Source organism: Neovison vison, chromosome 4 (assembly GCF_020171115.1).
Source record: "Neovison vison isolate M4711 chromosome 4, ASM_NN_V1, whole genome shotgun sequence".
Classification (NCBI taxonomy): domain Eukaryota; kingdom Metazoa; phylum Chordata; class Mammalia; order Carnivora; family Mustelidae; genus Neogale; species Neogale vison.
The window spans coordinates 187,716,183-187,743,697 of NC_058094.1; the positions used below are offsets into that span (position 1 = coordinate 187,716,183).

General features: G+C 36.1%; 1 protein-coding gene across 3 annotated transcripts in view; it reads left to right on the forward strand.

Annotated features, from left to right (window-relative positions):
- Positions 1–27,515, forward strand: part of BBS9 (Bardet-Biedl syndrome 9) — a 461,843-nt gene that overhangs the window by 212,082 nt on the left and 222,246 nt on the right. For all 3 annotated transcript variants that reach the window (XR_006384294.1, XM_044246344.1, XM_044246345.1), the window contains 2 exons: positions 10,812–10,907; positions 26,035–26,207. Coding sequence is in view for 2 of the 3 variants with exons in the window: in XM_044246344.1 (XP_044102279.1) it covers positions 10,812–10,907; positions 26,035–26,207 (269 nt within the window). In the remaining variant the exon portion in view is untranslated. The remainder of the gene's footprint in view (positions 1–10,811; positions 10,908–26,034; positions 26,208–27,515) is intronic.

Genomic DNA, 27,515 nt, shown 5'->3' on the forward strand with positions numbered 1-27,515 from the left:
GTATTTTTCTATATAATTAGATATTTTTATTACTTGATTTTAAGAATTGCATAATATTCTGTCATAAATCCATACTATAAAATCATTTGACCAGCATTATGTTTCTGACATACATGTTGTTTTCAGTTTATTAATATTGTAAATATATTATAGCAATACTCTTCCAAATTTATTATTAATTCTTTGATCAATATCTAAAAGTGGAATTATAGGGGCACCTGGGTGGGTCAGTTGTTAAGCGTCTGCATTCAGCTCAGGTCATTATCCCAGGGTCCTGGGATCTGGCCCTGCATTGGGCTCCCTGTTCTGAGGGGAGTTTGCTTCTCCCTCTCCCACTCCCCCTGCTTGTGTTCTCTCTCTCACTGTGTCTCTCTCTGTCAAATAAATAAATAAAATCTTAAAAAAAAATTAAAGTGGAATTAAAGAGTCAGACAAAGGATAAGAATAGCCCTATCAGGTAACACTGTCAACAGTATTTGAATGGAGGTATCTAGTACCCCAAATTCTTGCCTTTAGAGAATATTGTAATTATAAAAAGCTTTAATATGCTTAATGGCTTTATATTTACTTATGTATGTAATAAATAACCATCTGGGGTGCTTTTGCTGAATGTTATTTAAGCACTAAGTAACATTTATACTATATATATTCACTATATATATATATATATATAGTGTATGTGTGTGTATACATATGTGTGTGTATACATATATATACACACGTGTGTGTGTGTGTATATATATATATATATATAAAATATTATTCAGCCTCCCCCAAAAGTGAGGCCCAGAAGTGGCAATAGAAGCTGGTATAGTGGTTTATGAATGTTACCAAGACCCAGCTTTTATCTTTCTTTATACTGTGCTTTCTCTAGTGTGTTGGTTGGCACATTACAATAAACTGCTTCAAATTCAGTCATCATACCTGACTGCAAGGCAAGAGGTATAACAATGACTATAATTTTTATCAGAAAGGCATGTTTCTATAATATTCTTTTTAAAAATTTAAAAAAATTTTTATAAACATATAATGTATTATGAGCCCCAAGGGTACAAGTCTGTGAATCGCCAGGTTTACATATTTCACAGCACTCACCATATCACATACCCTCCCCAATGTCCATAAACCCACCACCCTCTCCCGACCCCCTCTCCCCAGCAGCCCTCAGCCTCTTTTGTGAGATTGAGTCTTTTATGGTTTGTCTCCCTCCTGATCCCATCTTGTTTCATTTATTCTTTTCTTAGCCCCCAAGCCCCACCCCCCCATTGCATCTCCACTTCCTCATATCAGGGAGATCATATGATAGTTGTCTTTCGCCGATTGACTTATTTCGCTTAACATAATACCCTCTAGTTCCATCCACGTTGTTGCAAATGACAAGATTTCATTTCTTTTGATGGCAGCATAGTATTCCATTGTATATATATACCACATCTTCTTTATCCATTCATCTGTTGGTGGACATCTAGGTTCTTTCCATAGTTTGGCTATTGTGGACATTGCTGCTATAAACACTCGGGTGCACGTGCCCCTTCGGAGCATCACATTTGTATCTTTAGGGTAAATACCCAGTAGTGCAATCGCTGTGTCACAGGGTAGCTCTATTTTCAGCTTTTTGAGGAAACTCCATGCTGTTTTCCAGAGTGGTTGCACCAGCTTGCATTCCTACCAACAGTGTAGGAGGGTTCCCCTTTCTTTGCATCTTGGCCAGCATCTGTCATTTCCTGACTTGTTAATTTTAGCCATTCTGACTGGTGTGAGGTGGTATCTCATTGTGGTTTTGATTTGTATTTCCCTGATGCCGAGTGATGTGGAATGGAGCATTTTCTCATGTGTCTGTTGGCCACCTGGATGTCTTCTTTGCAGAAATGTCTGTTCATGTCCGCTGCCCATTTCTTGATTGGATTATTTGTTCTTTGGGTGTTGAGTTTGCTGAGCCTTTTATAGATTTTTGGAATCCAACCCCTTTGTCTGATATGTCATTTGCAATTATCTTCTCCCATTCTGTCAGTTGTCTTTTGGTTTTGTTGACTATTTCCTTTGCTGTGCAAAAGCTTTTGATCTTGATGAAGTCCCAATAGTTCATTTTTGCCCTTGCTTCCCTTGCCTTTGGCGATGTTCCTAGGAAGAAGTTGCTGCGGCTGAGGTCGAAGAGGTTGCTGCCTGTGTTCTCCTCAAGGATTTTGATAGATTCCTTTCTCACATTGAGGTCCTTCATCCATTTTGAGTCTATTTTCGTGTGTGGTGTAAGGAAATGGTCCAATTTCATTTTTCTTTATGTGGCTATCCAATTTTCCCAACACCATTTATTGAAGAGGCTGTCTTTTTTCCAGTGGGCATTCCTTCCTGCTTTGTCGAAGATTAGTTGACCACAGAGTTGAGGGTCTATTTCTGGGCTCTCTATTCTGTTCCATTGATCTCTGTGTCTGTTTTTGTGCCAGTACCATACTGTATTGATGATGACAGCTTTGTAATAGAGGTTGAAGTCCAGAATTGTGAGGCCACCAACTTTGACTTTCTTTTTCAATATTCCTTTAGCTATTCGAGGTCTTTTCTGATTCCATATAAATTTTAGGATTATTTGTTCTATTTCTTTGAAAAAAATGGGTGGGATTTTGATAGGGATTGCATTAAATGTGTAGATTGCTTTAGGTAGCATAGACATTTTCACAATATTTGTTCTTCCAATCCATGAGCATGGAACATTTTTCCATTTCTTTGTGTCTTCCTCAATTTCTTTCATGAGGACTTCATAGTTTTCTGAGTATAGATTCTTTGCCTTGTTGGTTAGGTTTATTCTTCAGTATCTTATGGTTTTGGGTGCAGTTGTAAATGGGATGGACCCCTTAATTTCTCTTTCTTCTGTCTTGTTGTTGGTATAAAGAAATGCAACTGATTTCTGTACATTGATTTTATATCCTGACACTTTACTGAATTCCTGTACAAGTTCTAGTAGATTTAGAGTGGAGTCTTTGGGTTTTCCACATAGAGTATCATATCATCTGCAAAGAGTGATAGTTTGACTGTTTCTATAATATTCTTAGAAAATATCTACTTAGGTCTCAGTAGCCATAATAGTATCTGCGTAGCTTCCTCTGCTATAAAGGAGGCTGAGAAATAATATAGATGGACTAAGGGAAAGGGGGAATAGATGTTAAATTAGCTGACCTTCAGAGTATGCCATGATACCAGTACCTTTACACAAAGTTTTACTTAAATGGAATAACAAATAGCATGCCAGTGTAACAATCTTTTATGCTACTAAAATATATGGCTATTTTCCTTGTCAGTAAATTTATATTTTAATGATTACATAACATCCCCTTGTTTGAAGGTTCTGGGTATGTAGTTATTTCTTTATTTATTTGTATTTATTTATTTATTTATTTGGTACTTCTGTTTCTCTTTAGAGAAATTCCTTGAAGATAAATGACTGAGTTAACGAGTATGCACATTTGAAACTTTATTTAAATGCCAACCCTCCCTCCAGATTAATTGTATCAGGTGATGTGCTCAGCATCGGTTTCATCACAAGGGCAGCAGCTGGATTTTGGAAATTTTTTGACAAAGATGAAAAATGACATCCCTTTTTAAAATTTGCATTTCTAAATTGTTAGCATAGGCATTTTGTGCTTTTCATTAACTACTTGTATTATTTTTTAATACATAAGGTTTACATTTTTATGTAGTAAAATTTAATTTTATTAATTGCTTTCTTTCTAGTTTCAAATTTCATGTTGTGCTTAGAATGTCCTCTATTAAGATTATAAGATATTTAGTTATATTTTCTTCTGTCACATTTTAATATGTTCTTTAGTTCTCAAACACAGCGCTAGTGTATATTTTTTGCTTTAAAAAAAGTAAATTTATTGGTGGACACCTGGGTGGCTTGGTTGGCTAAGTGACTGACTCTTGGTTTCAACTCAGGTCATGATCTCAGGGTTCTGATATGGAGCCCCATGTTGGGCTCCATACTCAATGAGGAGTCAGCTTGAGGTTCTTTCCCCTTCCATTTCCTTCCCCCTCTGCTCCTACCTGCCCCCCACCTATCCCTACCCCAATAGCATGTGCTCCCTCTCTATCTCTTTCTCAAATAAATAAATAAAATATTTTTTAAAATATTGGAATATAACTTATATACAGATGTTTAAAGTATACAGTTTGATCAGTTTGGATATTTGTATATACCTGTGAAACCATCTCCACAAGTACAATGCTGAAAATATTCACTATCCTAAAAAATTTGCTTGTGTCCCTTTATAATCCATTATACCCCATTCCCAGGCAACCACTGGATTGGTTTTATGTCACTATAGATTAGTTTGCATTTTCTGGAATTTTATGAAATGGAATTATTCAGCATGTACTCTTTTTTGTCTGCCTTCTTAGTCATTTATCAGATTATATGAATTACACATATTTTCTCCAAGTCTGTGGCACATCTTTTAATTTTGTAACAGTGTCTTTGGAAGAGCAGAAGTTTTTAATTTTGATAAAGCCCATCAATTTTTTTTCTTTTAGAAATCATGATTTTAACATTATATCTAAAGAATCTTTGCCTTAAGTGTATAAAGCTTTTTTTTTCCTTTTTTTTTTTAAAGATTTTATTTATTTATTTGACAGAGAGAGATCACAAGTAGGCAGAGAGGCAGGCAGAGAGAGAGGAGGAAGCAGGCTCCCTGCTGAGCAGAGAGCCCGATGCGGGACTTGATCCCAGGACCCTGAGATCACGACCTGAGCTGAAGGCAGTTATCCCACTGAGCCACCCAGGCACCCCAAGTGTATAAAGCTTTTATCCTATGTTCTTGTCTAGGAGTTTTCTAAATTTACATTTAGGTCTTTTTTTTTTCATATTTTGGTATTTCTTTATGGTGTGAGATAAGGATAAAATTCTTATTTTTACATATGGGCATCTAATGTGCAACACTACTTTTGAAAAAACTAGCCTTTTACACTGGATCACCTTTGCAACTTTGTTGAAAATCATCTGACTATGTATCATAGGACTATATAAATCATCTGAAAAACTGTATGTATTTCTGTTCTCTTCAGTTTATTCCATTGATCTGTTTTCTTTGCCCTCCAGTATTGCTATATACCAATAGTATAGTGTCCTAATTACTATAAATATGTATGTCCAGAAGTCAGGGAGTATAATTTCCCCAGCTTCATCCCTCTAGTTTCAGTGTTGTCTTGGATATTCTATATCCCTTGCATTTTCATATGAATCTTATAATTAGTTTGTCAATTTAAAATAACGCCTGCTGAGAGTTTGATTAGAATTTGGATTGCATTAAGTCTGTTGATCAACTTGGAGAGAAACAACATCTTAACAATATTGAATAGGGTACAATTTGCTCTATTTATCCTAATTTGTTAAGGTGAAAGTAGAGACCTTCATTTATTTAGGGCTTATTTCATTTTTCTCAGTGAGAGTTTGTAGTTTTCAGTGTACACATCTTACAAATCTTTTATCTGATTTATTGCTAAGTATTTAATATATTTTGATGTTATTGCAAATTATATTGTTCTATTTCAATTTCAAGTAGTGCTTTTCTAGTACAGGCAAACCTCATTTTATTGTGCTTTGAATTATTGTGCCTTGGAGATACTGCGTTTTTTACAAATTGAAAGTTTGTGGCAACTCTGGGTCAGGCAAGTCTATTGGTACCATTTTTCCAACAGTATTTGTTCACTTCATGTCTCTGTGTCAAATTTTGGTAATTGAAAATTTTTATTATTGCTATATTTGTTATGATCTATGATCAGTGATCTTTGATGTTACTATTGTAATTGTTTTGCAGTATCATGAACCACCCCTATATAAGGTGACAAACTTAAGTGATAAATATTGTGTGTGTTCTGACTGCTCCACTGGCCATTCCTCTGTCTCTATATCTCTCCTCAGGCCTACCTATTTCACGAGACACAACAGTATTGAAATTAGGCATATTAATAACTCTACAGTGGCCTCTTAGGGTTAAAGTGAAAGAAAGAGTCAACGTGTCTCTCACTCTAGACCAAATATTAGAAATGATAAAGCTTAAGGAAAAAGGCAGTCTCACAAAAGCAGAGATAGGTCAAAAGCTAGGCCTCTTGCAGCAAATAGCCAAGTTGCAAATAGAAGGGGACAGGTCTTTTTTTTCCCTTTTTTTAAAGATTTCATTTATTTGACAGAGAGAGAGAAATCACAAGTAGGCAGAGAGGGAGGCAGAGAGAGAGAGAGGGGAGGAAGCAGGCTCCCTGCGGAGCAGAGGGCCCGATGCAGGGCTCGATGCGGGGCTCGATCCCAGGACCTGGGATCATGACCTGAGCCAAAGGCAGAGGCTTTAACCCATTGAGCCACCCAGGCGCCCCGAGGGAACAGGTCTTGAAGGAAATTAAATGTCTACTCAGTGAACACATGAATGAAAGAAAGTGAAACACCTTTATTGATGATATGGAGAAAATTTGAGTGGTCTGGGTAGAGCACCAAACCAGCTACAACATTCCTTAAGCCAAAGCTTAATATGGGGCCAAGTTCTAACCCTTTTCCATTGTATGAAGGCTGAGAGAGGCATGGAAGCTACAGAAGAAAAATTTGGTTTAGCAGTGGTTGGTCCATGAGGTTTAAGGAAAGAAGTCATCTCCACAAAGTGGAAGCAGCAAGAGCTGATGTAGAAGCTGCAGCAAATTTTCCAGAAGATCTAGTTAAGATAATTAATGAGGGTGGCTACAAGAAACAACAGATTTTCTGTGTACACGTAACAGTCTTGTTTTGGAAGAAGATGCCATCCAGGACTCTCATAGCTATGGAGGAGAAGTCAATGCCTGACTTCAAAGCTTCTTAGGACAGGCTGACTCTCTTGCTAAGGGCTAATGCACCTGAACCAGTGTTCACTGACTGTTCCAAAAATCCTAGGACCCTTAAGAATTATGCTAAATCTACTCTGCCTGTTCTCTATGCATTAAACACAAAGCCTGGATTATAGGACATCTATTTACAACATGGTTTAATATTTTAAACCCACTGTTGAGAACTACTTTGCTCAGAAAAAAATAATTCCTTTCAAAGTATTACTGTTTATTGGCAGTGCACCTGGTCACCCAAGAGCTCTGATGGAGATAGACAATGAGATTAATGTTGTTTTCGTCTGTGCTGACACAGTATCCATTCTGCAGCCATCGATCAAGGAGTCATTTCAACTTTCAAGTCTTATTATTAAAAAAATCCATTTCTTCAGGCTGTAGCTGCAATAGAGAGTGATTTCTCTGATGGATCTGGGAAAAGTAAATTGAAAACCTTCTGGAAGGAATTCACTATTTCAGAACCTTTGTGATTCATGGAAAGAGGTCAAGATACCCCCAATACCAAGATGAGCAGCAGTTTGGAAGAAGTTGATTTCAGCCCTCACAGGTGATTGAAGGGATTCAAGACTTCAGTGGGGGTGTAACTGCACATGTGATGGAAACAGCAAGAGAACTGGAATTAGACATGGAGCCTGCAGGTCTGACTGAATTGCTGCCATCTCATGATGAAGGGACCGTTATAAAGGATAAGAAGTTTCTTCTTTTTGAGGAGGAAAGAAAATGGTTTCTTGAGATGGAATCTGTTCCTGGTGAAGATGCTGTGAGGTTTGTTGAAATAACAAAGGATTTAGAATATTGTATAAACTTAGTTGATAAGGCAGCGGAGGGTTTGAGAGGATTGACTCCAATTTTGAAAGTTCTCCTGTGGGTAAAATTCTATCAAGAAGCATCACATGCTACAGAGAAATCTTTTTTGAAAGGATGTTGCCTTATTTTAAGAAATTGTCACAACTCTCCAAACCTTAAGCAACCTCCCTCCTGATCAGTCAGCAGCCATCAACATTGAGGCAAGACCCCCCACCAACAAAAATTCAGAACTTGCTGAAAGCTCCGATGATGTTTAGCACTTTTTAGCAATAAAGAATTTTTTATTTAAGGTTTGTACATTGTATTTTTAGATACAATGTTGCATAATTAATAGACTGTAGTATAGGGTAATAGGGTAAACATAAGTTTCATATGCACTGAGAAACCAAAAAATTCATTTGACACTTTATTGCAATATTTGGTGTATTATGGTGGTCTGGAACCAAACCCACAATATCTGTGAGGTATGCCTGTACATAGAAATACAATTAGTTTTTATATATTGCTCTTGTATTATACAACATTGATAAACTACTTACTGGACCTACTAGCCTTTTTGTACATTTATTCAGATTTTCTACAGAAGATTATGTTACCTGCAAGTGAAAACCATTTTACTTCTTCCTTTCCAATCGAGGGATTCTGTTTGTTTCTTGCTAGTCTTTTATCTAAGCTAAAACTTCTAGGACAATGTTGAATAGAAATGGCAGAGTGGATATTCAGGCTTTCACCATTAAGTATGTTTTAGTTGTAGGTAGCCTGTAGATGTCCTATACCATTTGAGGAAGTTCCTTCTGTACCAAGTTTGCTGAGAGTTTGTTCTATATTAGATTTTTTTCCAATGCTTTTTCTACATCAGTTGAGATATTTTAAATCATTTTCTTCTTTAGGCTGTTTATAGGTAGATTACACTGATACATCTTCTTTATTTTTTAAATTTAAGAATTTCCTTTATTTTACTTTTATTTTAAATATTTTATTTATTTGAGAGAGAGGGAGGGAGAAAGAGAGCATGCACAGAAGCAGGGGGGCAGACAGAGGCAGAAGAAGATACAGGCTTCCCACGGAGCAGAGAGCCCAGCATGGGATTCTGAGATCATGATTTGAGCAGATGCTTAACCAGCTGAGCCACCCAGGCACCCCTTGACTTTAAGTATAGTTGACACAGTGTTACATTAGTTTCAGGTGTACAGATAGTGATTCAACAACTCTGTATATTATGCTATGCTCATGAGTGTATACATTGATTAATTTGGGGGCTTTAGCATAATTGTGCATTCTTGAGATAAATTGCACTGAAAGATGTATTATCCTTTCAATATACTATTTGATTCAACTTATTAAACTTTAGTTAGAATTTTTAAATATGTACTCGTGAGGCATATCAATCTATAATTTTATTTCTTTTTTTTTAAGATTTATTTATTTATTTGAGAGAGAGAGAGCCTGTGTGAGTGGGGTAGGGGGTTGGGGAGACGGGGGAAAGGGAGAGAATCTCATGCAGACGCCCTGCTGAGCATGGAACCTGATGTGGGGCTCCTTCTCAGGACTGTGAGATCTTGACCTGAGTCAAAATCAAGAGTGAGATGTTTAACCATCTGAGCCACCCAGGTGTCCCTTGTTTTATTTTTATTTTTCTTATGCTTGGGGTTTGTTAAGATTTTTTGATCTGTAGTTTATAATTTTCATCTAATTTGCAAATATTTTGGTCATTATTTCTTCAGATATTTTTTTCTCTCTTTGCAGCTCTCTCCTCTCTTGACACTCTGCCTTGCAAACTTTGGATATTTATCCTTCTCAGACTTGCAACTCTGTGTCTTCAACTTGGATAGAATGTTAGGTTGCACCTCGGTTTCCCCTCCCTGTGTGGTGGCTTGGAAGTTTCCTCTAGGCAGTAGTCTGGGGCAGTCATAGGGCTCACATTGTTCTTTCTTTGTGAGGGATCATTGTTGTTCATTTCCTTGTCTCCAGTGTCTTCAAAAAACATTTCATAGATTTTGTCCCAATTTTTAGTTGTCCTAAGTAGAAGGGTAAATTTGGCCCGAGTTTATTCATCGTGGCCTGAAGTGAAAGTCTTCAGTGTTATAATTTTTATTTGTTTATGAGTCAGGATTCAAATGAGGTTCATTTATTGCAGTTTTTGATATGAATTTTTTGTTATCTTTTTTTCTATAGGTTTCCCCTTCTCTCTTTTTAATTTGCAGTTGATTTGTTAAAGAGTAAGATTATTTTTTTCCTGTGAGTTTCCCACACTCTGAATTTTGCTGATTACATCCCTGTGATGTTTAATATTTTCTCTGTCCATTTTATTGTTTGTTAACTTGTAGTTGCATCTAGGGTATTAGAGTCAGAATTGATTATTTTGGTCACACTGCTTCCATGAATTGGTAGTATATACTCTCAGCATGGAGTACATGTTATCTGTCTGTCTCTCCCTCTCTCTCTCTCTTTTCTGGTATGGTAACAAACACTGCTTTTAATTTTGAGATCTATTAAATTTATTGAGATTGAAAATTGATATTTCTTTCAAGCTCTCTTTAATATTTTGCTAGATTATTTCTATACAGAGAACTTTTCCCTTACCTACTATTGGCTATGTGCTGCAGTTTGAGTAGGATCATCTGGATAAATGTTCGGTTCTTTGTCTGATTTTTAAAATATTGAATTGATCCTCTAGAAGCCTCTATTAGTGAGCATTTGGCCTTTTCTGTTTTTAATATCATCTGTTTTTAATATCATGCCTTTAAATTTTTTTGATGTACTTCACTTTTTTGATACTCAAGTATTTTTATCTCTGGCCAGTAATCTCTCTAAGTTGGCTTTTATTTTCATACTGCTCTACTAGGCAGTAATTGTTTCCTTGCTTTCTGGTGTGACAGGTGTTCTAGGTTTATTGTGTGCATTTCCTGCTTCCAACCTAGAATGAAGCAGTAGAGGGAAGGAAATTAAATGATTTCAAAGTGTTATTGTGAGGGAGAAATTTAAGCAGTTGGGAATTACCGTGAAAATCAGCTTGTGTATTCTAAGTCATAACTGGGTTTTCAGCATGACTGGTGATATAAAAAATATTTGCTGTCGACTAAACTTCCTATTTTAAACATTAAGTATTTTCTTTGTGGTTATATAAGGTGATTTTCTTTTTCTTTTCTTTGTAGGCTTTGCTCATCAGTCAGAAGATGATCAGGTGAATGTAATGGGTTTTCGCTTCTTAGGAGGCTCTCGAGTTACTCTTCTTGCTTCTAAAACCTCTCGTAAGTAAACCTATGGTATTATTGCTTTTGATATTTTCTCTTGAGGACACTACATCACAGATCATCATCACATCAAGGATTTCTGATAAAAATGTGTTCAGTTACTGAAAACTAAGCCATGGTATTAAGTATTTAGGACATAAAGTTATGAAGATAAGATCCTATTTTATTAGAGATATGTAACTTTGGTTTTGAGGATTAGGAGAGTTTGAGAGAACAATTCAGTGAATTGAAACTATTGTTGAGAGAATAATTTAATGAATTAAAAATATTGTTAAGATAGGTATATGGTGAACTAGGTTTTAGGAACTATTAGAAACTGCAATTAATTTGTGTGTGTATGTATATTCATACATCCTCCGTTTGGACATTGACAAAGATGAAGGTGAAATTGTGAATAGTTTCTGGTGACACTAGTCTCAGTAGAATGAAAAGTAGTAATTATGTAGTTAAGTTTGAATTTCAGATGTAAATATTCTTCATTGATTTGGTGGTTTTATATAAGAATAATAGTTGAAACTACTCAATGTAAAACTGACTTCTGATATATGTGGGATACCAAAGCTACTAAACTCATTGAGTTATATACACCTTCATGGAAATAAAGTAAATATTAAGAAAATTGTGTTTAACAAATTTTAGGAACACTAAGGGTATTAATGTGAATAAATGCATATATTGATATTTATATGTTAAAATTTGGCTGAGTACATTCCTAATTTTAAAATCTCTGCAGTTTGTGAAATAGGCTTATACTTTCTACTTTATGCATTTACCATTTTAGTTGTTTATTTCTTGAATGATCAGAAGATCTAGTAAAATAAGGACATACCCCTTTTGAAAAATGAAGGTGTTAGCAGGAGGAATATAAATACATCCCTATTTTAAAAACTAGCACTGTTACAATTCTGAAATACATAGATTGGTGGCTGGTGAAATAGACTTGGATACAACTAAAAATCCTAGAATAAGGCATAGAAATCAAAGATAATTCTTAAGAGAATAAGAGGATTCTGTACTCTTCATGGTCTTTTTGATTGGTCATGATTGCAGTCCTTTTTGCATTGGCACTGTTTTGTTTTGATTAGATTTAATCTTCAGTTGGATGACAGAATTATGTTAGTACATTTCTCTGTTAAACTGTTCTCTTTAGTTAAACTAAAAAATCATTGCCATCATTTCCTTGGGAAATTGTACACATCTGTTTGACTTCACTTGATAATGCTGTATGATGAATCTGAAATTGAGATTACTAAAAAAAAGAAAAAAGTTACTCTTGGTGCAAGTGGGAATACGTATGTCCTAATTTTTTATTTTCTAAATAAGGTAGTTCTTAGAGCATTGTTGTTGCCCATGATTTCCTTATCATTTTGAAATTTTACCAAATAATCCAGGTATATAATTGTCATATTCATCTGACTATATGGCAATGTCTTCATGCTATAGAATGGGCAGACTAAATAATGGACTAGGACAGGACCTTTTATTTTATTTTTTTAAAAAGATTTTTATTTATTTGACAGACAGAGATCACAAGTAGGCAGAGAGGCAGGCAGAGAGAGAGGAGGAAGCAGGCTCCCTGCTGAGCAGAGAGCCCCATGTGGGCTCAATCCCAGGACCCTGGGACAACGACCTGAGCAGAAGGCAGAGGCTTTAACCCACTGAGCCACCCAGGCGCCCCGTGGACTAGGACAGGACCTTTTAAATAAGGAACCAAATGAGCTACGTAAACTGAAACTTTTAAAGTAGCTATTACAATTCCTTGAAGGTTTTTTGGCTTCAGTGACAACAGAATTCTACCTAGGAAATGCCCTTTGTTAATAAATGGATGTAGGTATGGAAAGAGTAGTTTTCTGGGTTGAGGCAGATGTTGGTGCTCTCTCCCGCTGTATCAGTGTTCATCCCCAAGAAAGGAATGAAGTAATTTGTACCCAGTCTGTGTTTGGCATCTTTCTTTTTTGTGAAAGGTTTTTGGTTTAGAAATCTGAATTGACAGAAGAATCCTACATGTGGAAGAAACCCAGTATTTTTTTCCCTAGTAAACAGTCAAGTACTTTGCAAGTTGCCTTTGGATATTGAGTAGTATTTTCTGTGGGCTTGACATATTCATCTCTTTTTAGGACCTGCCTGATAATTAACCAAGCCTTGAAGTGTGCTGATCAGTAATTTTAGTTCAATTTCCTGCTTAGTTATAGATCAGCCAAAGCAGACAAGAGAAAAGTGAATGCAGTTCATTGGCTAAGATATCAAATCACATTCTCTGGGGAAACTGAATAGGTTTTTATTTTCAGAAAATAGAGTAGTGCTTCAATGTCATTAGAATTTATTACGTGAATTCTGGAAAAACAAAGTGTTGAAGATAAAAATACTTATGAGAAACACTCTTCACTAGAGAAATTGCTGAAAATGATTTGCAGAGTCTTAAATTGAAAATAAAAAGATAGGTGAAGGCTATGTTTGTTACCTTGATTGTTTTAAAAGTTTTACAAGTGTATGCATATGTCCAAATTCATCAAGTTGTATACATTATATATCTGCACTTTTTTGTATGTCAATTATACCTCTGTAAATTTGTTAAAAATAATAAGAGGTCAAATTTTGTGGGATTAAATATTTTTATAAGGTACTTGAAAGTCCATTATTTTGACTGATTCAATATAGTGAGATTTTAGAAGGAATATGCTATTGGCTAAATGTGTATATATGCCAGCCATGCCACTTTCTTAAGCTCCATTTCTGTTGACTTATTCCCTTACACAACAAACACCACTACCTCCCTCTCCTTTCTCTTTCTTCCTTTCTCTCTCTATTCTTTTCTTTTCTTTTCTTTTCTTTTGGTGTTTCTTATCTGTTTCTGTTATTTATTTATTTATTTATGTTCAATTAGCCAACATATAATAATAATACATCATTAGTTTTTGATGTCATGTTCAACGATTCATCAGTCATTTCATTTTTTAATTTAGTTTATTTATTACAGAGAGAGCGAGCAAGAATGAGCACTTGAGTTGGGGGAAAGGGCAGAGGGAGAGGGAGAGAATCTCAAGCAGACTCCCTTCTGAGCAAAGAGCCTGATGCAGGGCATGTTCTTAGGACCCCGAGATCATGACCTGAGCTAAAATTAAGAGTCAGATGGATGCTCAGCCAACTGAGCCACCCAGGTTCCCCTCTGTTTCTATTTTGATCTTTATCACTACTATATCTATTTGTACCTTGCCTTATTCCACTTGTTTCTTCAAGGATTAAAAATAGTTTATGTGTTTCCAAAATATGAAAGGTGAAACTAAGTAGTTGAAGGAAATAGAAAAAATAAGAGCAGGAAATTAATAAAGATATAAGTAAGATTAACACTCAGAAACGTACACTGTATAGTTGATAGGGTGCAGACTCAATAAGAAAATATTTTAGTTCCAGTTTTCAGAAATGTTCAAGAGATAAAATCATATAAGTTGCTTGGTAGATGCACAGCCATTACTGATGCTGAGTCCAGAATGAAATTTCTGAATTAACAAGGACAACTACTTCAGTAATGTCTCTATAGCTTATTTTTATAATTATAATGTTATGTAATTACAACTTATGAGTAACAAATCTCCTAGAGCTTTAAAAATAATGATGAACTCAATTTACTAAATATATTACTGTCTCAGCCCAAATCAGTGCAGTCTGAGCAGCAGCTTAATCCAAGGATAAATTTAGAGTATCTAGTATTACAAGTTTTTAGTATCTAGTATTTTCACTAAGAACTGGACAACCAAAGGACATCTGGGTGTCTCATTCTGTTAGGCATCTGCCTTTGACTCAGGTCATGATCTCAGGGTCCTGGGATCCAGTCCCACATGGGGCTCTTGCTCAGCTAAGAGCCAGCTTCTCCCCCTCCCACCCCCTCTCTTTCTGCCTTTCCCCTCTGCTCATGCTCTCTCTAAAATAAATAAAGTCTTAAAAAAAAAATAAGAACTGGCCAACCAAACTTCAGTAATTCAGAAGTAAAATGTAGCTGGAAGGAGTTGTGGGGTTTGTTTCAATTAATTTATTTTTTATTTTTTTAAAGAAGATTTAATTTATTTATTTGACAGAGAGAGAGCATAATCAGGGGTAACAGCGGGCAGAGGCAGGGGGAGTGGCAGGCAGAGGCAGAGGGAGAAGCAGGCTCCCTGCTGACCAAGGAGCCTGATGTGGGACTCTGTCCCAGGACCATGGAATCATGACCTGAGGCAAAGGTATACGCTTAATTGAGCCACCCCGGTGCCCTTTTTGTTTGTTTGTTTGTTTGTTTTAAAATAAGCACTATTAGAACATGGTTCAATAATAAATGAAAAGATTGAGTTCAGTGGGAGAGGCTGATGATCAGGAAAAAGAAGGGGGACTCACAAAGCAATGGAGTCCTTGAGGGGAAAAGATGTGGGTTGCAGAGCTTGGGGACAGGAGAGATTGAACATTAGGCCTTTGTAACTTTACTGTGACAGGAGGGATTGGATGTATGTAGATCCAGAGAGGCTTTGTAAATTAGTTGTCAGGATGATAAAGGAACTCCGATGGTGACTAAATTTGAAAAAAAAAAAAAAAGGTATAACATTGGTGTTTTGTAGAATAAGAAAGAAAACTCATGAAAGGATGAGGTAATTTTGAGTACCCATTTGAAGTTTTAGTTCCTGAATTTTGAAGTGAAACCAAGTCATCCTTAGACAATTTTCTCTGGCAATGATTTGTTTATTAGCATTCAGGCAACTAAAGTCAGGACTAGGACTTTGAACCAGATAATTTTACAGTAAGTGAAGTATTTTTGTGAGAATGATTATAATGATGGACCACCAAATCTAAGCTGTTAAGAGAAATAAAGATTAAACTGAAACATAGTGAAAAATAAGAAAGATCAGCGAAAGCTGATATATGATGAAAAATTAATGGATTCATTAGATCAGGAGTCTTAATAAGGTTGAAGAAGTGACATAGTGGGAGTTGTAGAACAACAACTGAACTAGAAGAACAAAAGATGGTGGTCAGAGAATGAACAAAATGTTGATGTCAGGGTTCAGAGGAACTGCAGATTCTGATAAAGATAAGGTAATCAGACAAAGTGTGGCCTTGGGTAGTGGATTGTGAAGATGGGAGAAGACCAATGGAGACAGAGCTTTCAAGGAAATGAGGTGTCATAGTTGTAGATATTGAAAGAGCCTGTTTGATGTTAGTACAATGAAGGAGAAAAAGAAGCACATTCAGATATATTATTGTGAAATTGTAGAGCACTAAGGATTCAGAGCATATCCTCTATGACTAGAAAGGGAAAAAAGCTACATAAGGAAGATGAATCAAGAAAGCAGTTTAACTTATCAGCAAAATCCTTGGATATTAGAGGACAATGGAAAATTTCCCCCAAGATCTGAAGGAAATGATTTTCATATTAGAATTTTATGCCATGCTAAACTGATAGTTAGCAATGAATACTGAGTAAAAATGTACTTCTAAATGTCACAAGTAGGGCTAAGCAATTGCAAATAGCAAATTTATGTAGCCTCAGGTAGGCTGTTGGAAAATGGGAAAGATAGCTAATACAGTGAACTTTTCTATTGAAAAGAACTTCTCTATTGAAAGATTTTAACATACTGGAAATAGCAATTGGATTGATTAATGTCAAATGTAAAAGTCATTTGCTTGTCTGTTTTGATTATTTTGCTTTCAGATATAATGAAAAAATTATAGTCATGTGTGTGAATAGGGTTGGGCCTTGGAAAAGGCTTTCTCTTTGCACCTACCCAAAAGAAGCATATATGGTCTTGAACTGTGTTAACCAAAATATATTTAGAACAAGGAAAGTAAGGGTCTTTCTCTGTTTCATCTGAGTAGGCTATACCTTTGTTCATTTTTCATTGAGCAGACATAGTAGATATAAAGACTGTCATGGCTCCTGTGGAGCTCCTGGACTAATGGGAGAGATAGTGAGTTGATAGTAGAATATTTGGTAAACTTACAGAAGTACACTTTAGGTGCAGTTGGAACCCAAAGGATAATGTTCCATGAGACTTTATTTGTAAAGGATCTTGAGGAATGAATAAGAGATTATTAGGTGGAAAGCATTTCAGAAAGAGAAGATTATTAAAGCATGGGGTTTTAGAGATCAGTAAATTTTCTTCTGTGCCTGGAAGTTTATATAGTAGGGGCTCTGTGAGAGTCTTTTTTTTTTTTCTTCTTTTAATTTCAGTTTTTACTTACTAATTTTTTTTTAAGTGGGCTCTGTGCCCAGTGTGGAGCCTAACACAGGGTTTGAACTCATGACCCTGAGAGCAAGACCTGAGCTGAGATCAAGAGTTGAATACTTAACCAACTGAGCCACTAAGATGCCCCTATCCATTAATGAAGCCAGAAATTTAGAGATAAATATAATAATCAAAATCTAACATATACAGTGATTCATCAATATAATATAACTGTTAAGATTTATTTTAGAATTTCTTAGCAGTATTACCAAGGGGCAATGGAAATATTATATAAATCCAGATTGGAAAAAGCTTCTTGAAAAGTAAACTTAGAGAAGTCATCCATAGTTTCTACTAATACTGAAGGAGTTGTATATTTAGAATATTATACTAATATCTACTCAAATTGTTTATATTACTTCCTCCAACTTTTTGGTTTAAAAAGCATTCATCTGCTTATCTAGCTCACATTTTAAAATTTCCAAATAGCATAAATTACATTTCTGCATTGTTTATAATATGAATACAAACATTATTTATATTGATGAACTTCAGATGTTCTGACATGAATAGAGACTGACAAGATACATTTTTGTGCCCTGTTTAGTTAAATGTATTATTTTCTCCATTTGTAGTAGAGTGGAATGGCAATTGACTAGACTCCAATTATCCAAATTTATTTCATTTGGAGGCTGAAGTGGTTATTTCCACTGAGCTGCTATTACAAGATGCAAAGGAAAAGAAATAAAAAAAAATTGAATGTTCATTTTGGCAGCTGTTTTAATTACGAATATTGTAAGGGTGTATTTTAAAATACAACTTTCTTCTTTCATGTTATATTATAAATAGAAATTTTTATTCCTCCGTTCCATGAAATGTGTACTCTGGAAAGTCTCCAGGGCAATATTAACCACCTTGGAGTACTAATACTGAGAGAATGCTTAATAATAAAAATAATGCCTTATAAATCTTTAACTTACTGATTCTTGTTGATTTTTGGTAATCTGAAAAAAATCAACTTAAAATATTGTGTTTCTATTTCTAAATCTTAAGTCTAATTGTAAAATTTTTCATTGCAAAAAATTTTAGTTTTCTTCTTTTCCCTGAATGTGTTGGTGAAAACAAGAAAATAATTGAAGCCAAAATGTTAAAGTTACAGAAAATATCACACCTATTTAAATGTTTATTATGGTTTTTTACATTTCTGTTATTTAGTGACATTACTATAGTTGGTCACAGTGGAGTTCTGTCTCAGTCCATTTGGGCTGTTAAAACAAAACACCATAGACTGGGTGGCTTTTGTACAATAGTAATGTATTTCTTACAGTTCTTGAGGCTGCAAAGTCCAAGATCAAGGTGCCAGTAGATTGGGTGTCTGATGGGAGCCCACTTCTTGCTTCACAGAAGTCTGTCTTTTTGCTATGTCCTCACAGGGCAGAAGGGGCAAGGCCACTCTTTGGAATTTCTTTTATAAGGTCACTAATGCCATTCATGAAGGCTCCACTCCCATGGTCTTATCAGCAGAGGCCCCAATTCCAAGTACCACTGCTTTGGACCTTAAGATTTAACGTACAGGTTTTGGACAGGACGCAAAATTCAGTCTATAGCAAGGACGTGCTGGGTATCTGGAATTTTAATTATGTTTGAGTTTTTCATTGAGCTTTAGATTTTTCACTTGTTTTATTCCATACTTTCTGTATCAGTTTTAATTTTTACAACCAATATTTTTGAACATCTAATTCGCTTGGTCTAAATTTAAAATATAAACTTAAATTGCATTTGTATAAGTCTCTTCCATACAGTATTATATTTGATCTTCATAGTAACCTTGTGAGGTATGTTTTATTTTCCCATTTGTGTACATGAAAAAAATTGAAGATTTGATCATTTGTTTGTACTGAAGTCACAGATTTAAAAATTTACTAGATTTTAAGTTTTGATCAGAGGACAAGACTGGAGAAATATAAGATTTTCTTCCTAACATGATGCATCTAATTATTACACATGCAACCACCGTCTGTGACCTGGATCATTGTTACAATGTCCTGTCAGTCTGATCTGGCCCCTTTCTGATTCATTTTCTTTTTTTTTTCTTTCTTTTTTTTTTTTTTTAAGATTTTATTTATTTATTTGACAGACAGAGATCACAAGTAGGCAGAGAGGCAGGCAGAGAGAGAGAGGGAAGCAGGTTCCCTGCTGAGCAGAGAGCCCAATGCAGTTCTCGATCCCAGAACCCTGGGATCATGACCTGAGCCAAGGCAGAGGTTTAACCCACTGAGCCACCCAGGCGCCCCTCTGATTCATTTTCTACTTTGCATCTCTAGTAGTAAAAACAAAGAAACAGATAATCAAAATTATATCATGCCACTCTCCAGCTTGAAAGCCTTGTGTTTATAGTGCTATCCAAACTCTTTACCAACCTTTACAGTCTTCCCTGTGTGTGCTGGCCCCAGCCTGATATCCAGCCTCATCTAAGAACACTCACTTCCTCACTCTGGCTTTCTCTCTGTTTCTGTTACCTGTCTGACATTTCCTGGCTTGAGGATTTTGTGCTTGCCAATCATTCTACCTAAACTGTTCTTCCCATCATTAAACTCCAAACTTTATGATAAAATGATGAGGGATGTGGGGTCTAGACACAAATTGATAGTGGAAATCCCAGCTCTCCTTACAATTTGTCTGAATGACTTTGGAAAAATTAACAATGCCTGTATTTTCATCTATATAATGGGGATAAAACTGTACAATTATATTATGTAAGAATCAAATACCATAATCCCTCAAAAACATATAGCAATTTCCAACAATACTATATGCGCCAGGTAAATTTTAGCTGCTAGTATTATTTTCATCACTTTTACTGTTAACACTACCACTGACGACAGTTTCTTAGTGTAGCTTTCTGTGACCCATAGTATCTCAAGAAAGAGGACCCATTCGTCTTTATTATAGCACCATTTTCATCTGCATTCTAATTCTTTCATGACTCGTAACTATGTATTTGTTGTTTACTTATTTATGTTCTGTCCTTACACTAGGATAAAAACCAGGACCAGTAGATGTTGTTCTCCGTTGTCTCCCCAGCACTTACACTTCATAACTTTTGAATGGATGAGTAGATATAGTGTTACCTTGAATGTCCTTGAGACTGTCAACCAAAGATATTGGTGCCTTGTGGTCCTTTTGTAAAGGGAGCTACATTTCATTTCCCACATTTGCCCCTTTGCTTTGACCACACTGTACATGACTTTTCTGTTACTTTATCTTTATAGAGCAGAAGTCTTTGTTTGCCCACTACAGGGGATTGAGATGGGCCTCTCAGAGAGTTTGTAGGCCTCTGTTCAGGTAATTTAAATCCTAACGAAAGGAGAAGGGAAATGTTTAGACTTGTCCATGTTTCATTTTGTCAGATGAGGGATTTTGTTGTCTGCCATGGTGGGGAAAGAAGTTCTGGTTATAGGCAGCAGAGAAAAGACACTTTACCTCTTTGGGGAAGAGTTCTAGACACTGCTTCCTTTCTTCGCACAACATCTTAAATGTAACACCAAAGTCCACCGTAAGCTGTGAATGTGCACTAAGCCCAGCGCTTCCAAGGAGGCATTAGGATAGGTGCTAATTGGATTTGTCTTGCACAATCAACAGTCAGTGCCTGGCCAGCTGAACTTGGGGCTACTGTTGGTATTCTATTGAGGATCCTGTCCATGGTTCCCCCAGTGATAAAGTCTGGTAAATTTTCTTACTAACTTGGGTGGGCAGACTTTCCTGATCATACCTGAATATGCCTTGTTTCCAGATTTCCTTGCCAGTATCTATGTGGGCAATTTAACAGAAACTGGTATGATAATCTTGTTACAGCACAGCACAAAAACTGCTCACTCAGCTTCAGCCATACTAGCTTCTTCAATGTCCCTGAAAGCACATTCCTGCCTCAGGGCTTTTATACTCATTTCCCTGGCGTGGAATGCTCTTCACATGGATATCCAGGGTTTGCTCCTTTGCTTCATTCAAGGAATCTTGAAATGTGTGTGTGTGTGTTTTTAACATGTTGAGCCAGCATATAATTCTTTTAGATATGTCACAGTAATTCGAGTTATGTACATGTCTTTTTGGGTATGTAAATTGTGATACATTTGTATTGGAAAATTATACTTGAATGGAATAATCTTTTCCTATAGTTTTATTTCATTTTATATACAAAAAATTCTATTCTTTATGTGTATTTAGACTGCATCCCAGATTTTTCTACCTGCTTGTGAAGCCTATTCAGAATCCTTCTAGAACCAGAATGAATGAGATTTCCTTTGAAATATTAGCAGTATAATGTTTATGTAAAACTTTTGTAGCTTTATCTAAAGTGACAGCAAATTCTATGCCAAGGAAAATACATTTTATTAAAGCCACTTTTTTTTTCATATCTACTCTTTGGAAGTTACTGAGTTAATTAGGTTCTATGTGGGTCTAACCGGGTTTATGATGGAATCCCTACTCTGAGGCCCTGAGGCAGGAATATGCTTTCAGGGACACTGAGGAAGCTAATATGGCTTAAGCCAAGTGAGCAGTTTTTATGTGCTATGTTTTAACAAGATTTATCATACCAGTTTCTGTTAAATTGTCCAGGTAGATACTGGCAAGAAAATCTGGAATCAAAGCATATTCTGGTATGATCAGGAAAGTCTGCCCACCAAAGTTAGTGTGAAAATTTATCAGAATTTATCACTGAGAATACACACATATGAGGAAATAATGGTGACAATGATGATAGTTGGTTACATTTATTGAGTACTTATTATGTGGCAGGCAGCATTTTAAGAATTTTATTAAAATGAGCATTATTAAGGCACTGTGTCTTTTCACTTTCAGAATCTCAGGATCTGAGAGTGGTAAAGGATATTGCTTAGTATTATGAACCTAGGAGGGAGCTCTTCTCTAATATTATTGACAGGTATTCCTACAGGATCTCCATGGAGATTTACAAGAAGGACAGGGCTCTGAGCTCCTGAAGGAGGAGCTCACATAGCCCAGAAGGAGCTGAAGCTGAAAGATGAGGATGATGAGCAACTGTGGGAGGTGTGGGAACCCCTGGAGCAGGAGCTGGAGTTTCTTTCCCCAGACTTTCTGAGGAAGCCCACAAAATGATATGAGAAGCTCTTATGAAATAGGTGGCATCAGAAAAGCTACTGAAGGAAGTGGTGGGTACAATTGACTGACATGCTGCGGGTGGAGGTGACAGCCTTGAAGATACAAGTCATCACATCCACATCTAGCCTCTTCCAACCTTGAGCCCCACTTATAGCTGCTGAACCCTGCTAAGACTGGGCCCCACTAGGGCCAGAAACACTAGCAGCTCCCTCTGCCCAGCCATGAGCCCCTCTATGGGACATGCTGTTGCCATGGATAAGGAGGACAAGGAGATAGGTATGGCCCTTTTTGCAGAGTTCTAAGCCTGGAGGGAATTGCATATCATGAACAAGCCCTATTTCTTCCTGGGAAGGGTGTACCCAGAGGATGTGGGCCGTTGCCTGGACTTTATAGTGTGGGATTTCTTGGTGCTTTTGTAGGCCAGTCTGGAAGACAACAAATGCTCACCATCTAGCCCATGGCTTTGCAGATGTTGCTGCAGTTAGAGTGGACACAGTTAAGTGTGGCAGTGCCAACATAATGTGCCGATACCTGCCAGTACCATATCTGGCTCTGACACTTTCAAAGTCACAATTACATCTCACCATCCTCTCTAGCTTGGATCACTATAGTGTGCAATTTTGTCATGTTCATCTATTACATCCAGCAAGACCTGTTGCATAAAATATGAAGCCAGTGTTTTGGGAGATCACAAAGCTGCAAAAGGAGGTGAAGCTGGCCCAGCTTAGATTTTTCCGCCAGAAGGTCTGGGATATTACCTGGGTCTGGAAGCAGGGGCTATGCGTTGGGCAAACAGCTGCCCCCAAATGGACAGACACATAAAAAGACAGGGTCCTAGAGCCAGTCCTGAGCCAGAAGCCAAACATCTGCCTAGAAGGGACAAATGGCCAGGACCTAGAGACAGCATTGAGCTGGCACCAAATATCTGTCCCAGGACAGATGGAGTGGCAGATTTGTATGTGAGATGACCTGTCTTTCTTCCATATTGAGTTCTAAAATTCTCAAGGAGATTTTCAAGAAATCACCAAATGCCAAAGACCTCTGAGCTTTAAATGCTTCCCATGGAGTGAGATTGTTCCCTACCTCCTGAGGCAGCTAACTCTACAAATATCTGTAATTATTACACAATACTTACTGTGCCTTCTGTCCTTTGCAGCTCCTTTGTTATTGTCCAACTCTTCTGCTATGTTATAGACCATCACATACTTGAAAATAGGAATGTATCCCTTGTGGGGAAGTCCTGGCACTTTTGTGGCAACGTCAACCTTCATGAAGTATCCCTGAATCAATAATGGCAGAAACAGTGTTTACTTTTGCCCCATCACTTCATTTTTCCATGTCTGCAGTGAACTCCTTGAGGACAGAGGCTCTTGCTGTATTCATGGTTTTATCTCCAGTATCTTGCACTGAGTTGTGTAAATAATTGAAAGAGTGAATAAATACCAGTCTGGGATTAATATGTTGGCTCCCAAGTTTAGCTTGGATAGGACCTGAGATTTAGAGAATTCTAATACTGTACTTTTTCATCATTATTCTTCTACCTCTTTACTCCTGCCCCACCACAGTTGTGCTCTTTTTGTTCTTAGAGAATTAACCATCCAGTGACATTTGTAAAGAAAGGTAAAAGCTGTTTGTTATATCTCACCTTAGCCCTATTCTCTTTGATGGGAGAAATGAGGAAATCATCTGATCAGCACTGTGGGCAGAAATCAGAATCCAGAATAAGACTATGGTGAGGGGAGAGCTGGGGGATGATAGAGGAGAAATTATATGATAGCAGAAAACATCAAGGTTTTTGCCATATGCTATGGCAGGCATATCCAGTATATTTTATTCTTTATATAATTGAAAGAGAGATGACTAGGAGATGAGAGGAGATATATTTTTGAATTCTGGTGGAGGATGACAAATTGAAGTCCTTAATAACCAATTTAGAGATGACATATATTTATAGAATTTGTCAAGGTATGATGAGGAATATAGTAAATATTTTACATGTTCACGTGTCATACTACCTTAGCAAGGCCTTAGACTCCTTACTCAAGGAGACTGACTTCATCTTTGTACTCCTAACATGTCTTTTTTTATGAAATTGTACATAACAGATGCTTAATAACTGGTGAATTACATAGAATAGGGGAATTGGTTCCTCTATACTATAGGGGAACCAATATATAAACTCTTCAAGAGTTTATAATCTCTTGGAGAAACTGAATATAATCATATGGAAAGTTAAATAGGAATAAGAAAAAGTATACACCCTGACCAAATGGGATTTATTCCAGGTATTCAATGCTGATTCAGTGTCCAAAACTGATCAGTGTAATCCACTTAACTTTACCTTTAGTTAATGGCCCAGGGTATCTGTTTGCATTCATTAATCATAATAAATGTACATAATACTGTAAGATAATAATTGGGGAAACCAGGTGAAGGGTGTGGAGGAACTCTGTATAATCTTCATAATTTTTCTGTAAGTCTAAAATTGTTCTAAAATTGAAAGTTAATTTAAAAAATGCATGGTTATAAAATGTATAATAAACTGTAGACATACTAAATCTCTAGATAAATTCAAAGAGATACAGTACTGTAATGTGGTTAAGATTAATAGCTAATCTTTGGATTAATGGCTAGAGTTCTAATCCCTGTCCTATTACTATCTGGCTAGATGACCTTACAGATTATTTAAATTCTTCTGTAAAATTGGGATAACATAATTCCTCCATAGGGGTATTGAGGTTTAAACCAGAGAGTGACTGCAAAGTGCTCAAAACAGTGCCTGCTACACATTAGGGCTTGCTGTGGATGGTAGCGAAATAAAGATTTCTTGGGGGTATGTAGGCTTGAAGCCAGGTCTTGAAGAATAGGTAGGATTTAGATAGGGGAAAAGGGTATATATCATGAACTCTAGCTCTGACATTCAATTTACTTTGTGACCTTAGATGAGTGTCAGAAATTGTGTGTGGTTTTCCTTTTTATTAAAAAGAGGTTGTTGCAATCATAGTGCTTGGTTCATAGTTGGTGCTCAACAAATAATAGTTGCTTCTATCATAGATGTAGTTATTGTCACCTTTGTCATCATTGTTGTCACAAACCGGGCAAGTTAAACGGGGGATGGATAGGAATTAGGCTTTCTTGGAGCTGAGGTTTCAACTAATGGAGGGAAGCAATGTTTATATTTAGGGAAGAGTCTGATTACAAATATAAATAAAAGAACTATTAGAAAAATAGAAAACTTTGATCATGATTACAGGGATTTAAGCTAGCTACAGTGTCTAGGATGTGAGGGACTTTCTAGAGTGTAAGTTTTATTTCACATCAATATTCTGAAAAATTTAATGAATACCATATTATACTTTTGCAGGCTTTTTTTTTTAAAAAAACCTTATAAAAAAGCTAGCTTGTTTGCTTCCTTCCTCTCTTTGTCTCTCTCTCCTTTTTTCTCTCTCTTTCTTAGAAGGACTAAATATTGTATTTTTAAAAATTTTTTTGTTTTTATATTTTGGGTTGTTTTTTTTTTTTTTTTTGTATATTTTATTGTATTGAAATCTATGATAAGAAACAGGGAAAAGGACCATAATCTGCAGCTTGCTACTGTAACCACAAACCTTTGGAATTAAATTTGAAAATGTTAAGTGGTTTCTGTAGAAAACTGCAATAAAGCACTAGAAATCATATTTGTATTCCAAAAATACAATTTATGGTATTTATGTCAGAGTTAGTGATAATTCACATAGTTTCAGCTAGTAATTATGTGTTAATAAGCATTTTTCCTTAATTATTTTCTCTCTCAGAACGGTATCGCATTCAGAGTGAACAGTTTGAAGATCTTTGGCTCATAACAAATGAACTTATTATCCGCCTTCAGGAATATTTTGAAAAACAGGGAATCAAAGATTTTGCCTGTTCGTTTTCTGGATCTGTACCCCTTCAAGAATATTTTGAGTTGATTGATCATCATTTTGAGGTGTGTATGATCATAACTCACATTACCTGCAATTTTTCTCTGTACGAAAGAGAGGAGATGCTAAAAAGGAAAGAATTCTAGTATACTTGGCTATTATATCAAATGCTTCATGTAGTTATTTTATGTGGTTGGTAGATTTTGTGTATCTGTTCCTGCCCTCTTGCCCAGTTTGTGATCACTTACAGACATCAACAGAGCTGCCTGGAGCTAAGCATGTGGTCTGGCTTCAGAACAGAGCTGATTTAATTCTCCCACATGGGGACTTAACCTTTGACCCCAATAACCCAGTGTTAAAACTATTTGAGCTTATCGGCAGCCATTTGACTAACTAATTCTAGCAGGCCATAAATGAGGTGTGATTATAAAGTAAAGTGATTTTTCCTTTTCTTTTTTTAACAAGCACATCAGAATTTCTGCATCTGAATGAGGGTTGACCACATAAAATATTCTTTAGTATCTGGCATAATGGGCACTTCGGAAATGCTGAATGATTAAATGTCTAAACAAATGAGATCTGACAGTGATTGTGTTGCCCAAATATTTTTGCATTTCTTCTGTGAAAGAGCCTGTGTTAGATTGTCCTGAGTATCATGATGGGATAAAAATCTTCATTCTTTGAAGACTGATTTTATATTTGGAAATAGTCAGGAGTTATATTTGGTAAATGAACTGGATAAATGACAGTCATTATTTTAAAAATCTCATTTGTTAAAAAAAAATTCACCAGATTTTATTTATTTGCCCATAAATAGACCCTGTAGGCAATTATAAGGGCTGGTGTGTGTGGGGGGGAAGATTTCAAAAGGATTTTGAACATTATTCAAGGAAGCATTGAATAGGAATCAGTAGGTTTTGACAATTCAGTATATAAACAGCAATGTGTGATGTGTGCGTGGCAGAGTGAGTATGTCATGTCTCATGAACATTCCATATAGTTCAATCCCTTTAACATTCTAAGAACATTGACTTCAACCTATAAAGACTTCTTTTGGTAGAGTATGAACATAAAGGGAAAATTTCAGTGCATACAGTCACAACATGTTGTTATTAAATTAATTGAGCTTACTTGGGTTATCTTTCATCTGTGCTAATAGTATTTTATAGGACAGTATGCTTGTGGCCAAATCATGGCACCAAAATTTACATTTGGGGAATATATTTAGGTATTTTAAGGATTGAGAACCTTTGCAGTCCTCTAGGATATATTTTTAAAAATTCCTGTGTCACTGTGCAAAACTGCGATCTAGTGGTTTATGGAAAAGACTACAAAAAGGCTATACTAATTATGTATCTGTAATATTTAAAACA